This window comes from Polistes dominula, unplaced genomic scaffold (genome assembly GCF_049000335.1).
Source record: "Polistes dominula isolate Pdom_NZ unplaced genomic scaffold, Pdom_raw_medaka contig_37, whole genome shotgun sequence".
Classification (NCBI taxonomy): domain Eukaryota; kingdom Metazoa; phylum Arthropoda; class Insecta; order Hymenoptera; family Vespidae; genus Polistes; species Polistes dominula.
This window is the reverse complement of record NW_028301169.1, coordinates 3,581,927-3,598,622: the sequence shown is the minus strand read 5'-3', so window position 1 is coordinate 3,598,622 and position 16,696 is coordinate 3,581,927. Positions and strand designations below refer to the sequence as shown.

The 16,696-nt window shown below is 27.2% G+C and overlaps 1 protein-coding gene across 4 annotated transcripts in view; it reads left to right on the top strand.

The window, feature by feature from the left end:
• The window catches only part of RhoGEF3 (Rho guanine nucleotide exchange factor 3), a 184,190-nt gene that overhangs the window by 145,543 nt on the left and 21,951 nt on the right, over nt 1-16,696 (top strand). For all 4 annotated transcript variants that reach the window (XM_015322101.2, XM_089179127.1, XM_015322100.2 and 1 more), the window contains exon 10: nt 16,256-16,382. In XM_015322101.2, the coding sequence (XP_015177587.2) occupies nt 16,256-16,382 (127 nt within the window). The remainder of the gene's footprint in view (nt 1-16,255; nt 16,383-16,696) is intronic.

The window sequence follows — 16,696 nt, the reverse complement described above, 5'->3', positions numbered from 1 at the left end:
AAAGAGAAACCACTCTCTACGTTTTGCCAACACGAATTTTTAACCTCGATCATTTGTCACTGATTTCTTTTATACATCTTTCATTCTTCTTATTTTAATTTTCGATTTCAATAAATTGATATTCATATTATAAATAATTATATTTTTATTTAATTATAATTATTTATTAACCCTTTGAACTGGTATGCAACATCTGAGGGAACAAAAACAATCGTTTGATTTGTCGGCATATTTTTTTGGTTATTATTGCTATTATTATTTTTATAATTCAAATTGAAAAATTATATAATCGATAATAACACGAAATAAAATAATATAATTTTCTACTTTTATATATATATAATCAAAGGGAATAATTTATTCGAAAATAAATACAAATAGACATGTAACGATATTAAAAAAATAATCGAATTTAAAAGGTTAATATATAAATTATACTATATTTTTTTTCTAAATTGATATACCATAAGTATATATAATAATTGTACAGTTTCATTTAGTAAAATATAATATAAACATCAATTTTTATTATATATATAAAAATGTAGATTTCGTTTGTGCCTAACCGCTAATCAAACTAACCTCAAAACAACTTTATTGATTGTTTTGAAATTTTGACACAACGTTGCATTCACATACAGGTATGTTTTTATAACAATTATTTATTTATAAAATATTTAATAAATTTAAAAAAAAAAAGGATACAGATATGTCCCGCGCCATCTGTTGGACATAGATTTCGATGAATGCGCGGAACATTTGAACATAACCTAACTTTTATCTATATTTTCTTTTCTTTTCTATTTAATCAGACTAAGACACAGCAATGCGTGGTGGGGCACAGCTAGTATTAGATAAATATTTTGATTGTACATGTAAATACTGTAAAAATTGTAACACCATGTTTTGTCAAAATTATATAATAATCGAATTTAATGTACATATTTTGATAGGTTGATAAATTTTGAACCATTTTTTTCAATCAAACTCACTTTTATTTGCAGAAATAATTATTCTCATTTGAAGATCAAAACTATTAAAATTCATCCTAAGATATATATGTATATGTCTATAATATTAATTATTTATTAAAATACCAACAAAATATTCTCTCATCGTTTTCGAAAAAAATTCGAAAATTATTCGATTAATCATATGATTACATATTTGATGCGCCTATATCTAATCTGCTACATAATATACATACAAAGTTAGTACATACATGTTTGGTGTCTGCAGTAAGCCGCACAATCGATCCTTGGCCTACCGATAAACTTACATAATTCAAACTGCAAGTGGAACACCAAAGAGATCGATATAACAACGTGCATCCTTACGGTCAAGGAAGTTCATTGACGGCTTTTTCGTTTATCATGAAAATCTATGACTTTCTAACTGTCCATTGATAGGAAATAAATAAAGAAAGAAAGAAATAAAGAAAAAAGAATAATTGAGTCGTGTGACAAAATATTACGAAGTTGTAATATTCCTGGTTTCCGGAAAGTTTGTACCGATTTTGACAGAAGATTGAAACGTAACGCATTTTAGTTTTTTTTTTGTATATATTTAGTAAATTATATATAAGTGTAATTCAATTCCACAACCTTTCTCCATCTTTATGGGTAACTTAAAAAATTCGGCCTTCCAGAACTTCTCAGGTTTTTAAGCAAAAATTAACTTTATGCCACTTATTGAAAATCGGCACGAACATTTCAAACAACCCAATACTAACCTTGCAAGTAATAATTTAAAAAAAAAAAACATAAAAAACAATAACAATTAGATATTTAAACGAGTTCAACATTTGCGAAAGTATACAAATATAATGGTGATAATTTTCGTGTTTGTTTAATTAAATAATTAAACATTGAATAAAATTAATTGAATAAAAAAAAAGGAAGGAGAGAGAGAGTGGGAAAAAAAAAGATATTACGAAAAAAAAAAAAGAAGTTGTAAATTTCATCAGTGAATAACGACTATACCTATTCGTAATTCAAAGGATTAATGTTACTACGAAACGTGCATTTTAACGAAGCTAAAAAGTTTGTGTAGGTGGGGTAAAAAGGATAAATCGTGAATAAAATAAATTGGAGTCTTCTAATAGCAGCAAGTGGTGTAGTAGTAAAGTTTCTTACGTTTCTCTAATGTAAGAAACATAAATAGATATATATGTATGTATGTATGTGTATATGGTTACACCGGGAATAAGAATAAAAAGCTTTGTCGCGTGCCACGGAAATATTTTACTTTTACTTTTTACCAAAGGAAATCCTTTCTTATGTTATCTTTTAAATCTCTTACGTATTTTTTTCTTTTTCTTTTTCTTTGTTTTCTTTTTATTTTTTCTCGATTTAAATTAAAAAAAAATTCATTACGACGAATGATTAATCAATTTAACTTGATCATTCTGACAATCTATTAGTATTAACGAAGTAACAACTAGTAGCACGATTGAAATCGTAATTATTCTGAACTTAATTAAATAATTGAGTATTCGTACGATAATTTCTCATTTTAGAATTTCAATTTTAGATTGTTCGTTCTAGTTAACTAACATTCGTTACTGTTACTTAATGAGATAAAGAACAATATTAATGGTATAATTTATTTTCTGAAAAATAAGATTTTAAATTCGTGGACGACATCACGAAGAGAGATAGAGAGATTTTCTCCTTCAAAGAATAAACTTATGAATTATTCAATTTTTCATGCAAGTAAATAAAGTTCAAAGAAATTTGAAAACAATGAGATAAATTCATTCCAAAATACGAGAGAAACAACTCCTTATAAACTTTTAATTTATCCTAAACCCTTCATAACTCAATTATTTTTTTCTCCACTTTGATATGAAAAATTTGTAGATGTAAGTTTTACTTTTATTATTTTTTCAAGTAATAAATTAAATTAAGTTTTTAAAGTAAGTAAATTTAGTTTAAATACATTATCGTTATATAAAAAAAAAAAACATGTTAATTCCTGTTGAAAGAAAAAAAAGAAGTTCTGTTCAAAATTACTATGAAAAATTTATCCATTAAAATAAAATACAATAATTGTCGTAATATTTATCTCGTTAAAACCACGTAACTTTTACGCTTGAAATGACCCGGTATATATACGCACATATATATAACAAAAAAAAAGAAACCATTGGAAATAGTTTCAGTGTATAAACGAAAAAAATAAATCTCTACAATAATAAAATAAAATAAAATAAAAAAAGAAAGATTAGAAATATAAAATTATGAAGATCCTTAAAATCTTAGAATTGCAATGTTTACGTACGTTATCAAAAAGTTGTTACATTGTCAATCAATTCGTATAAACAAAAAAGAGAAAAAAAGAAAAAGGAAATATAAAAAAAGATAAAAAAGATAATCACGTTCGATGTGATCGAGTTAGAGTTATTTCCATCGTACCCAGCTAATTCAAGTTGCTGGCTGGCTGCTGTGTGCGTGAATTGGCGATTTCCATCGATTCGATGAGTTTCAACAACTAGAAGGAGAGAGAGAGAGAGAGAGAGAGAGAGAGAGGTGAGTGAGTGAGTGAGTGAGAAAGTGAGAAAGAAAAAATATCGTTGCTCGGACGTTGGCCATTGGTGCTGTCAACTCGAGTCAACGTGAATATTCATAAACGACGACGAGTACCGGCTGCTGCCATGTAAACTTCCAACTTGTGCTGATTGTTGTACTCGAGGGAACAACGACACAAAATCAACACAAGAGTGAGTGAGATATATATATATATAGAAGAAAGGCAACAAGTACAAGCATCAAATCGCTTCAGCAACGTTCGTTCATATGGATGTCAGCTGGAGTATCCGCGTGGCAGCTGCCAGCTCGAAAATTTCGAAGAACCTTTTGCATCTGGATCGATTTCTGAAACGTTCAATCTCGAATGGGGTGAACAAAAACCAAAAGGAAGGAAGATAAATTTGAGTTCTGTAAAAAAGAAAGACAGAAAGAAAGAAAGAAAGAAAGGAAGAAAGGAAGGAAGAATAAAAAAAAAATAAATCGGCACGCGACTGCGCAGCTAACCAAGCTGCGCAAATACCTGCGCTACTGGTCCTTCTTCGATCCTATCCTCCTCCCCCTCCTCCTCGTCTTCTTCCTCTTCCTCTTCTTTTATTCCTCCTTTTTTATCCCTTTTAACTTTTTTTTTACTCCTCAAGGAAAGAAGGAGTATCCCTACTGCTGGTGCTGATGCTGATGCTGATGCCTTCTCAGTGATTCTCACTCGAAATATTTTATCCTTCGATTGTATACGGTATTTATCAAAGTTATTTGAAATTCTCTTTTGTTAAATAAAGCAAAATTGACGATTTTCGTCGACGAGCATATTGGATCAAAGTTTCTGCGAAATATTGCCATTAGATTAAATAAAAAATTTAATAAATTTTGTTTGAAGATTTTTCATTTGAAATAATCAAATGGAGAAGGTCTTAAAAATTCATTTCTATTTAAATATATTATTTGATTTAAAAATGACGTTTTTATTTTGCAATATTTTTAATAACTATTAATATAGAAAAAGAGAGAGAAAGAAATACAAAAAAGTAATAGTAAATAAAATAAAATAATCATAAGCTTATAAAATTTGATAATTTTTAGCAAAATAAATCTAAAAAAAATGATGGGAATTATTTTTTTAGAAAATATTTAAATTTAATTTAATAAAAATTAAAATTAATTTATAAAATTATTTATTATATATTTAATTTAGAATTATATTAAATTTAAATATTAAATTAAATTAATTGTTATTTTTATTTTAAAATAATTTAAAATATAATTTTAAATTAAATTTAAATATTTAAATTAAATTGAATTTTATCTAATCATTTTATATTACATACTTTAAAATAAATGTCAACATATAAACTTCAAATATATTTACCTTATCTGTCAATTCGTAGTCATGTGTCATTCGTGCTGTTTATTCACATATTTACATTTTTAGATATTTCTTTTTCAAATGTTCTCACTCGATGTTTCTATAAATTTTGACATATGGTTAGAAAGTTTTTTAAAAGGAAAGAAGGGAAAGATAAAGAGAGAGATTAAAAAATAGGAAATCTTGGAAACCAAAGATCTTTTCTACCTTCTGTAAATTTTGAAAACACTAGAAGAACTAGACCAGGAATAAATATAGTGTGGCACACAGCTGTCGCGTGGCCAGTATTAACATCTGCTCTTACCTGCTACTACTTATTTTCTCTCTTTCTTTCTCTTTTTTACACACACACACACACACACACACAGATGCACATACTCTATTACAAACTCTCCAGTTCGTTCCTTTAAATCTTTTTGTCGATTATTACTTCTCCGTTTCTTCCCTCGATGGATCCTTTTCACGATAGCACGTGGTAGTGGTATATTCCTTGGTGTTTCGAGTCCCTTAGACGCTTACCACCTGCCCCTTTTTCCGGAAATTTAATCCAAGCTGTGCGGTTCGGGAATAGATAAGGAAAAAAAGATCTTAACAAAACGATTCCCCTCTCTTCGAATGTTTTTCCTCTTTCTATTATTTGTGTTAATTTTTGTTGCTTTTTGTTTAAACATATTTTACACTACAGGAAAATGAAAGATAAAAATAAAACACACGGTTTGTTTTAGAATTAAAGTAGACTGGTCGTAAATTTTTCATTTTGTAATTGCTAAAAAAGATTGCAAATCGACAAAATTTCTTAACTTGTGTTAAATTGTTCGATTGAAAAAAAAAGAAAAAGAACACACTTGTTGAGTCACATTAAATATGACGTATTTTTTTTTTATTTTTTACAATCATTAAACCACGATATTATTTTACACTATTCTCTGTCTCTTTTTTCTTTTTTCTTTTTTCTTTTTTAGGGATTTTTAAACGTTTCGTCATGAGACTTACTTTTTTCACGATCCAATATTTCTTCATAAAAAGACCAATTTTACGAAAGAGAACTAACATTTCCTTTCTTCTTCTCCACCACCCCTTGCTTCTTCTACTCTTCTTCTTTCGTTTTCTATCTTTTATCTCGTTCTTTATTTCTTCTCATCAATTTGAAGGGAAAGAGAGAAAGAACAGAGACAGAACTCAAATATCACAATGTGCTACGAGGTCGAGGTCAAAGAATTGAAATTAATGCCTATATAGTCGATCCAGAAGGAAAAACAAAAAGAATAAAGTACTTTTGACGTTCGTTTCTCTGAAGTGTCACTCGAGCGTCGTCACTACTTGTACCAAGACTGAACAAAGGAGATTGCTCCTTTTTTGTTCACGAAGGATTTAACGTGACCGATTTTCATCGTCGATTCACCGAAAAACAAGACCTCTCTCTTTCTCTTAAACGTTCTCCCTTTCTCGAGGATTTTTTTTTTATTTCTATTTTTCATCTCTTCTCCCCCTTTTTCTTTACCCCAATTTCTTTTATTTATATCCCTAATCGATAAACGGTATTTGTAAAATGAAGTTATCAAAGAAAAAGAGATCAATTTCTATTAGGTATATTCTTGACAAATGTCAATATGAATATGTTAGCATCATTATTCATATTTTTGATTAATTATATTACTTTATTATATTAAATAATAATTTATAATAATTTATTGTCTTCATTTATAATTTTTTATAAAAATTTGAGCAGCGGAGAAACCCCATACAGTGCACTAAAATAAATAAAATAAAGTAAAATACAATAAAATAAATAGAGGTTTGATTCCCTATTTTTATTAAATAATATATATTTAATATAATAAAAAATATTTTATTATATTTTTTTTTATTTTTATCATGACGTTACGTAATTTAAAATAATACTAGATTAGTTGTAAGGAAATAGTCAAATACACGGAAAAATTTGAAATCTTATGTTGATCCTACAAATTAGATTTTATTTTTGTGATATATCGAAACATTTAATTACATTAATTTTTACACTATTTGATAGTTATAAATTACCAAGTAAATAATAAAAAAAAAGACAACATAATTCCAGCTATCATAAAATGAAAAATGTTTTTTATCTTCTTCACTTATTATACCATAAAATGAAAAAAAAAGGACTAATTTTCTCGTTATCGGTAAAATCATAAAATCATTCCTACAAAGATTGACAATAATAAAAATGAAAAAAAATAAAAGAAAGTCAAGAATGTGATGAAGAATCCTGGCACGTTGACTTTGAATTCCTTTAGACTCCTCCCAGAATCCTCTTATACATCGTGCGAACGTGTTGCCCTCAGAAACTGACTACTGAACCCACTGTCCTATTCTCACGTTCATCTGAAATCACTACGGGAAATTTCTTGCAAATCACCGATTCGTTCTAACTATCTTTCTGTATATATATACACACAAATACATAACTACCAACCATTCTAGATCGTGAAACTCTCGTTCACTTATTCGTAAATTTGACGGAGTGATAGACAGAGAAAGAGAAAATAAAGGGTTGGATGAAGTGAGGTGTGGTGATGGCGGGAGAGGGTAGGTGGTGCATGACAGATGTATAGAATTCGTGTCCTCACCACGAATCACCAACTCGATTCGATTCGATTCGATTCGATTCGACTTAAACCCCCCCCCCCGTTGATCCGCTTTAGCTGCTAAACTCGATCTCGTAAAACCATTAGGAAGTTCAGCGAAACCGATGAAGTTGTAGTCTGGGAATTGAACACGTGAAAGATATCTTCGGTTCGTCGAGAATATTCGTAGCTAACTATGAACTTTACGAATTCTCTATGTATCTCTATCTCTCTCTTTCCTTCACTCACTAAGAAATTTGCCTTCATTTAGTTCTATTGTCATCGGTGTTAACACTGTGTCTCGATAAAACGAATCGATAATGAAGAAATAGAAATTCATTTTATCTTCAAATGAATAATAATATAATATATTGAGTTCATTTAAAAGTAATGTTAGAATTAATATATAAGCAACTTTATGTTCAGATATAGTTATCAAACCTTGTTCGATTTCGTATGGGGGATTACATTATTTTTAATTATATCGAAATAGGGGATTTGATTATTATCAATCGTCGATCAATTTACCAGAATACTTATCATCGATAAATATTTAAATTTTCATCGAGGACATTTGTTGATTCATCTTTCAGTTAATTCATTGCTAGCACATCGACAAATTGAATGCTTTACTGTTGTTCATTTTAAAATCAAAATTAGAACTGACGAATTTAATAAAATATAATAAAATTTGTTGTGTTTTAATAAGGCTTTATCATATTTACTTTTTTTAAATATTATAGTATATATTATATTTATAAATCTTTATATATAAAAATTCATTTTTTTATTTTTTTTTCTATTGCTAATTTAAGGATTTGTTATTTAGAGGTTATCTGTAGGTACTGTAAGTTTTCAAAAGATGGCGCTGTATCACAATTCAATTATTTCGACATACACGTCATACGTTTTTTTCAAATTTACATATGACATAACTAATCTTAGCTTTTTATATTTTTTCCTGTATTATTATTTTATGTATTCCATTCTAATTGTAATATTATTTTGTGTGTTATATATTATTTATATATTATATATTACATATATTGAGTTATATATTTATTAAATTATATATAAGTTTAATTGAATTCCACAATCTTTCTCCATCTTCTCTATCTATGGGTAACTTAAAAATTTCGTTCTTCCAGAACTTCTCAGGTTTTTAAGCAAAAATTAACTTTATGCCATCTACTGTAAATCGGCACGAATTTTGCAAACAAACCAATATATTTAAAAAACCATATATTAAAAATTTTATGTTGTTTTATGCCTAATTTGAAGTCCCAGAAATTATTAGTGAATATTGATTTGACTGGATTAAATAGTTTAGAATTATATTAAATCAACGTTCTGTAACAAAGCCACAGGAAACGCGTGGCCGGAGTATTTTAGTATAATATATATATATATATATATATATATATATATATATATATATATATATATATACTATATATTTAAAAAATATTAATATATTATTTAATTTATATTATATTTATATATTATTTAAGTATATTATATATTATATATATGTATTATGTATTTATTTTAAATTATACATATATTAAGAGAGTAATGAATTCATATAAAAAGATCATACACCTTATATACGAATATATGTAGAATATATTTTGTGCACATATTATACCGGTCGTGAAAAATATTTAAGAGTCAAGGATTTCTCATGAAATATATGTATATTTTCATAAAACCGCAAATAGGGGACACACGTTTCAAGACAGGTTGTTAACATTAAAGCTCCTTGAGACTTATCTCACGGGTTATCATATTTCAAGCCATTTACAATTCTAATGGCTTACTAAAAATGGTAACAAAGAATATGAGAATACTTGGATTGTGATATTACTAACGATAAGAATGAAAAGAAGAGAAAAGAAAATAAAGAGAGAGAGAGATGAGATGAGATGAGATGAGATGAGAATAAAATCTTTAACGCATAGAGAAGATAAAAATCGTATGTTCAAAGGAAAAGTAGATATCTGTAAAATGAAAAACGTTGGATTACATAGGAAAAATGATTTCACACCGGGGACAATTTTTTATCTTAGAAAAGTGTCACGTACTTTTATCATTTTTTTTTTTTTTTAATATTCGTCCACGTAGTAGCCGTTATCATATTTTCAAGACAACTTCCAATTTTTTAAATCACTACTATATTTATTTGTGTTTAGTATTTTATATACAAAAAAATATAATTAAGTTCGCTTAATATGTATAATAATTTATCAATATATTAAAAATATGATCGGTATTTATAATAAAGGAAAAGAAGGGGTGCGTTAAGGTTACTTATTGATACAAGATACATACTGATATTTTATTATAAATATTGACCATCAATTTAAAATATTAATCAATTTGGATATTAACAAAATAAATGATCTTACAATAAAAATAATAATTAATAATATTTTATTATAATTACGGAACATTTATTTGACAAAATATTGATCAAAGATATAGCAAAAACACTGATTCAAAGCTAACAGCTTTTCTGTACGTGTTTTACGATATATTTAATGTATTCGTCCCATAATCGAGTAATAACTTTTTTACGAATGATTTATTGGTCAGATTCGGTGAAAACCAGTCATTCGATTTGATCGAATCTCCGAAAAAAAGTGGGCGGAGAAGGGAAAATAAAAAAGAAAAAGAAATCTTTTCTTTCATTTCACGGTTGGTATAGCATCTTCGTTTTATTTAAGACTGTGAATGAACTCCTATTGGATGTCACATAAATGTATACATACACATACACACACATACATATATATATTTATACATTTAAGAACGTTATACGCTTCGTAAATTTTCTTCTCAGATCGTACAACCAACCTGTCGAGATTTTATATTCTCTACGAAATATATTGAAAAATAAAAACAATAAAAAGAAATAAACCGATTTTACTGGTTAGATTTTATTTTTTATGGAGTTCGGATCACATTTTTTTTCCTATTGAATCTTTGAAACATTTAAAAATATTACCAGTATTTCCGGAATGTAATAAAATATTCAAACATTATCCTAGACTTACATTAGATTCATTTCCTCAAATTCAATAGATTTAGTAATATACATCGTACTATGTATTCGTGTGTGTGTCTTTTTGGAATGATATTTCCTGATCGTGGAAAAATAATAAATAACCTAACATACGTAAAATAAAAACGCAAAAATCGTATTAGAGATCGCAATATATATATATATATATATACATACATGTATATATTCACATATATACAAGTGTGTGACAAAAAAGGATCGTATTAATTAGATAGGAATATCGCGAAATTGAAATTCAATAGGTAGAAAGGGTTACTCGTGGTTGCGTCAGGGTTGTATCGATTTCCTTCACCTAGGAAGAGAAGAAACGAAGAGGAGATTCTTCTTGAGAAGAAGGTGGGAAAGGGGGAGAAAGAGGAGGGGGAAGAAGTACCATGCGAGGAAACGCTTTAACATAGGTGTTATATGAACATATATATATTGTATAGTTAGTTCATACGAAAGTATCTGCATAAAGTATGTATATATGTACATGTATATATATATATACTTAGCTAGATTATATACGGCTGTTGGCGCAAATAAATCGATCTTTGGTTCTAACGACCGTTCATCGTCATTCTGTAAATTTTGCAAGGCTTATAGCTATCCTTTTGATAAAACTGGAAATTCTATTTGATCGATCGATAGATTCGCAAGTTTATTTTAAATCCTAATTAAAGTACGATGATCAGAGAATTTATTTCTTTTTTTTTTTTTACAAACACCCACCGAATAAATCTTAATACTTTATTACATTTTTTTTTATTCTTGCTTTTTATTTTCTTTTTCTCCCAATAAAAAAAAAGAAAATATGTCAGAAATGAAAGGTAATTTCTTATTAAAATAAAATTTCTTGATAATCTCTTCTGCCGAATAAGGTATGTACCAGATAAATAAATAATCAAGATTTAAGATTCGTGCTTTCTTAAATCCTGAATTTAAATTGGATATTTATAAAAAGTGTGTGTGTGTGTGTGTGTGTTATACCTTTTGAATCACACATACATATAACATACAGAATATTATTAAGTTTTATTTGAGAAAGTCCTTCTTGAATAGAACTAGTAGTTTAACGTGTGTTACGTATTATATAGTCGGAATGGTAAACCGAACTAGCAGCTTGTCTCATATCCCAACGATTAAAGATAATGATCAAGCCTAGACGTGATAATCAGCCGTTCAAAGAGTAATCCTAGATCGCTATTAAACGCAAACGAGGCAAATGTTTGCTTACAATATGACAGATTCAAAGACGTGGGACATGAAACCGTGTTACGCCAACAAGTAAATAAATTACACATTAGCTATTTTATTCATATATATATATCTTTGTATTCTTTCATTCGATAGAAAATAGTTCTACTCAAATTATGACACGCGAATTGAGTAATACCTTCTTAAAACATTAAATTCATTTACTTATACTTTGTCAAAAATCAAAATAAAGTTTGAAAGATTACAGAAAAACCGTAGAAAAAAAAAATAAAAAATCTAAATGTTATTGTTAATAAACAAAAATGAATATATACATTTTAATATTTAAAAATAATACTTCAACAAAATTATTATATATTGTATGTTAAATATTTGTTTCTTTTGGAAATGAAAATTGTATAGGCAACAATTAACGATGAAGCTTTTATGAAATGATATAAAAAGAGAAAGAGAGAAAGTGAGTTAGACAATGAGATAGAACCAACAGTGAATCGACAATTGAACAAAATTATAGAAGGTTTTATTGTTCATGTGGTATGATGTATGTGTGTGTGTGTATATGTTAACATACGTTAATCGATTGTTATTATCAGATACGTTTATTTATGAAAAGATGAATGAAAATGTGAAAAAGTATGTTAATATACCTTAAATGGTTGTTAATTACCGAAAGAAATGTATGTTGTAATTAAAAAACAGGTAGTATAAATTCGATGCACCATTTTCTACGAAATTTACGGTTAAGCTCTGACCCATTGTCATTTATAAAAGTCAATTAATATTCTTTTATTGATTATTGTTTGTATGATTTTCAAATGAATAAACTGTATTCATTGTAAATATTATTTTCGTTATACATACATATATAGCCTTCCAAAAGTCATATAAACAACAATCAATAAAATAACTTTCATAGAGGACAATGAGCCAGTCTGACTGTGAATTTCGAAGAGGAAAGGTACGTCTAACTTATTCTCCATATTTTTAGATTACAATATACATTTTCTTCGATTAATTAACATTCATTTAATCTATATCAAACATTCTAATGTACTTTACTCATACTTTAGATTGTTTTAACTGAAATGCGCTTATTGTAACATTCCTATTTATAATAATTAGTTGTGATTTTGAATTGGAAATTTTCATCTAATTAAATATTAAATCGAGATTGTTTAATTTAGTATATTAACAAATATGTCATATTTAAACAAATGTACTTTGTATTATTCTTACTTTAATAAGACTAATTCTTCCCAGTTATATCAACGATTTAACACTAGATATACCAGACCAGTCATTTTGACTGGTCGGCCATTTTAATTCAAAATGTCTACTTCATGTAACATTTGATTTCTGTAAATAATAAAGCGTTTTGTTATTTAAAAATGTCTATAAATCCATTAATCAATTAAAATTATTATTGTTAAACATTTTTTAGTTATTTTTTAAGAGTAAATAATAACTGGAAGCCTCAAAAAGCATTTTTTGTATACACCAGTCATTTTGACTGGTGTGGTAGAAATAGGTATACTGAAAATGGAGGTATATCTAGTGTTAAAGGTTAGGTACGGGCATTTCCTGTAAATTATTTTCGTATTTATTTAATTTTCACTTGTTATAAATAAAGTTTTCAGGTTATAAACTCATTAAATATGTAATAAAGGGGTACTTATACTAATATATTTCTTTTTAAATTTTCTTCATCTTAAATACACTGTATCAATAATTGTCAAACATAATGGTGTACGAATTTAAACGACACTCATTGTATATATGAATTAATTGATTATTTTATACATAATACTACGAGTTTCACTTGAATTACACTTGAAGACCACTAACACAATTCTTTTCTGGTTTTTTTTTTTTTTTTTTGTATTTTTCTATATCATTACAAAAGAAAATTGGCGTTGTAGGTAGGTAGACCCCATTGATTGTATTATACATAGAACTAGAAAATATAGGGATTCACATAGCAGGTGGTAACAGTTAAATATTTGCAGAGTACTCCCAACCCTCCCCCTGTGGTGTTAACCCAAGTCAATAACGTTCAGATTCTACGGCAAGTTGCAGGAAAACATCGGATATTTCCGGATGTACATACATATCACCAATCTACTACCATATTTATGCATGTGTATGTGCTTTCGTTCGTATTGGCATGACTTGTCAATATGATCCAATGCACGGAATATTTTTTTCTTTTTTTTTCTAATTCCATTTGACATTCTCTCAAATAGAAGAAATTCAATGAACGTTGTTGCACATATTAAAATACTTGTCACGATAAATGTTAAAATACAATTTGTATGCTTTTAAAATATATTTCTCTTGTGAAAAGTAACGAGAAAAAATAACTATATCGATTGTAATAATAATAATTATTAAATATAAAAAAAAAACACAGAAATTACTTTTAAAATCCTCATAGCGTGTAAAATTTCTTCGCGAAAAAAAAAGAAACAGGAGTCTTGATAACCAATAGATACTTACACGTATAATATGACTTTAAAATGAAGTGTTAAAAATTACGACAAAAATGACTTTCAATTTTTTGCCTCATAGACAGTAAAGAGTAATATACTGGTCGATAATGATGCATTTTTTATGCGGCTTGCGTGAGAAGGAAAGGGAAGCTCGAGTGAAGGACGAGCTGTCTGAAGTGGTGGCCTGGGTCACGAGCCAGTTACTACAAAGATTATCGATTTTATTCCACTTCCTGCGTAGTTACTGTAAAACGATCAAAAACATTAATCCATTTCAAAACCACAATTGTAAAGATTATATACAAATTATTCATAAAATAATATCATTCGTTTTTGGATCATCACAAATTGTTGATCTCAATGATCTTTCTAAAAATATTGGTGAGAAATTTATGAAAATAAAAAAAAATAAAAAAGATATTTTTATTTATACAACAATGAAGAATATTTTATAAAACAAGTTAAAACCAGTATTTTGAATGATGATCAGTATTACAAATATTAATAATAACAAGGTTGCATCATTATTTGCATCAAGGATTTGCGTCAAGGTATTTGCGTTATTATAAATACTGATAATCTATTTTAAACAATTGTTTAAAAATACAATATCAAACACCTTGAATCAATAAATAGCAATTTATTATATAAATAGTGTTCTAGAAAATAATATGAATTTTTTTATCAGCTATTATTTTTTTTAATTTGATTTTATTTTTGTCCCTTTATAATTTGGAAATGGTAAATTTCTTTGTAGGTTTTAGGGTGAGGAATTACTGATTGTTCTTCCTCTTTTTTTATTTATGAAAGTTTCTGATACAAATGAAATTTGAACACGAGAAATTAATTCGATAACGTCTCATTACTCAAACAACAGTTAACATTGCTCTAATTTAATAGGGTTGAGACACGATTCGGTAAGGATAAACGATTTGTATAACTAAAGCTACAATACGTCTTCTCTTAATGATAATTTTGCTATTCGTTAATTAACAATAACAAGATACGTTAAACTTTGTTCCTACAAATTCGTCATCGTAAATGAATTTATCATTTATCATTAGAAGTTACACGATTTATTAATAAATCATAATGTCATATCTCAGTATCTTGTTTAAGCTATTAGTCGTCGGTTAAAGTATTTTATAAAATAATCACTATACAGGAAATTTTCTATAACTTATTTGTACAAACGAGCACGGAATTTCTCGATAAATAATAAAAATCTGTTTGAAAATTGTTGATTGATTGAATTTCAATACGATATTCAAATATATTTATTGTTATCTTATTTCAAAGATTATTTTTATGCTTCTTCTTTTAATGTGTTACATATTACTGTAAATATTAATAAATTATTATTTATTACAAATGTGTTTATAAAAATATACAAAAACATTAATATTACACATATCCATATTTTGTGATATTATAAATACTAAATATTTTTTTAAAATACTTATGAAAAATATTGAAAATTATTAATTTTATTAAAATTAGAAATAAAATTATTAAAAATTATTATATATTAATCACATAATTACCAATATAAAATGATTATAATTAAAATGTTACATTTTTCTTAATTGATTATCTCTTTGGGGCATAATGGATTTAAAAGTGTCCCACCATTTTGATACACCATAATGTACGGTGGGACATTTTTAGTCCCACCTCGAAATATTATTGCAAAAGCTAAACATGCTCATAAATTTATATTTCGTCTTATTTACGCAAAACAATTGGTTATTAACTCTTTTTTAAATGTTTTTACATTATTACATTATGTAATATCTTTATTAATAAAAAATATACCAATTTTGTTTAATTTAAAACGTAATCAAATTTTTATGCAACATAGGACTATTTTATTATCTGAAATTCTATGCCGCAAAGAGTTACAGAATAATATAATAAAAAAAATGATCGTTCAGATAAATGAATGAAAATAATAACGAAAGTCCATTTTGTTTATATTGTTAAAGCAATAATGCAACGAGCAGCAAATCAGGATCATGGCAACGTGGACAGGATTCTCAACGATCAAGCCCAAAACCAAGCGGTGCTCATTCCACACAGGATGTTGCCACGCCTCACACTGCTCCCGTTTCCGTGAGTATTTTTTAATTTCACGACTTTTTCATCGTTCAGCTTGACGAGTTCGATCAATCGAAAATTTATCTTTCGAAAAGAATACGAGACGAGACGAGAATATGATTGAAATCGATAACAGAAACGAATCGTCTCGTTTTTTTAATCGTCTCGAGTACTAAAAACGAGTTGATAAAACTGGTTTTTCTTTTCTTTTTATTTGTTTGTTTTTTTTTTTAATATTATCCCTTTCCACGATTTACAATCTTTTTTTTTCCTCATTTTTTGGTAGAATTATTTTTTGTTTTTTTTTTCTTTGTTATTATCTTCTCTTT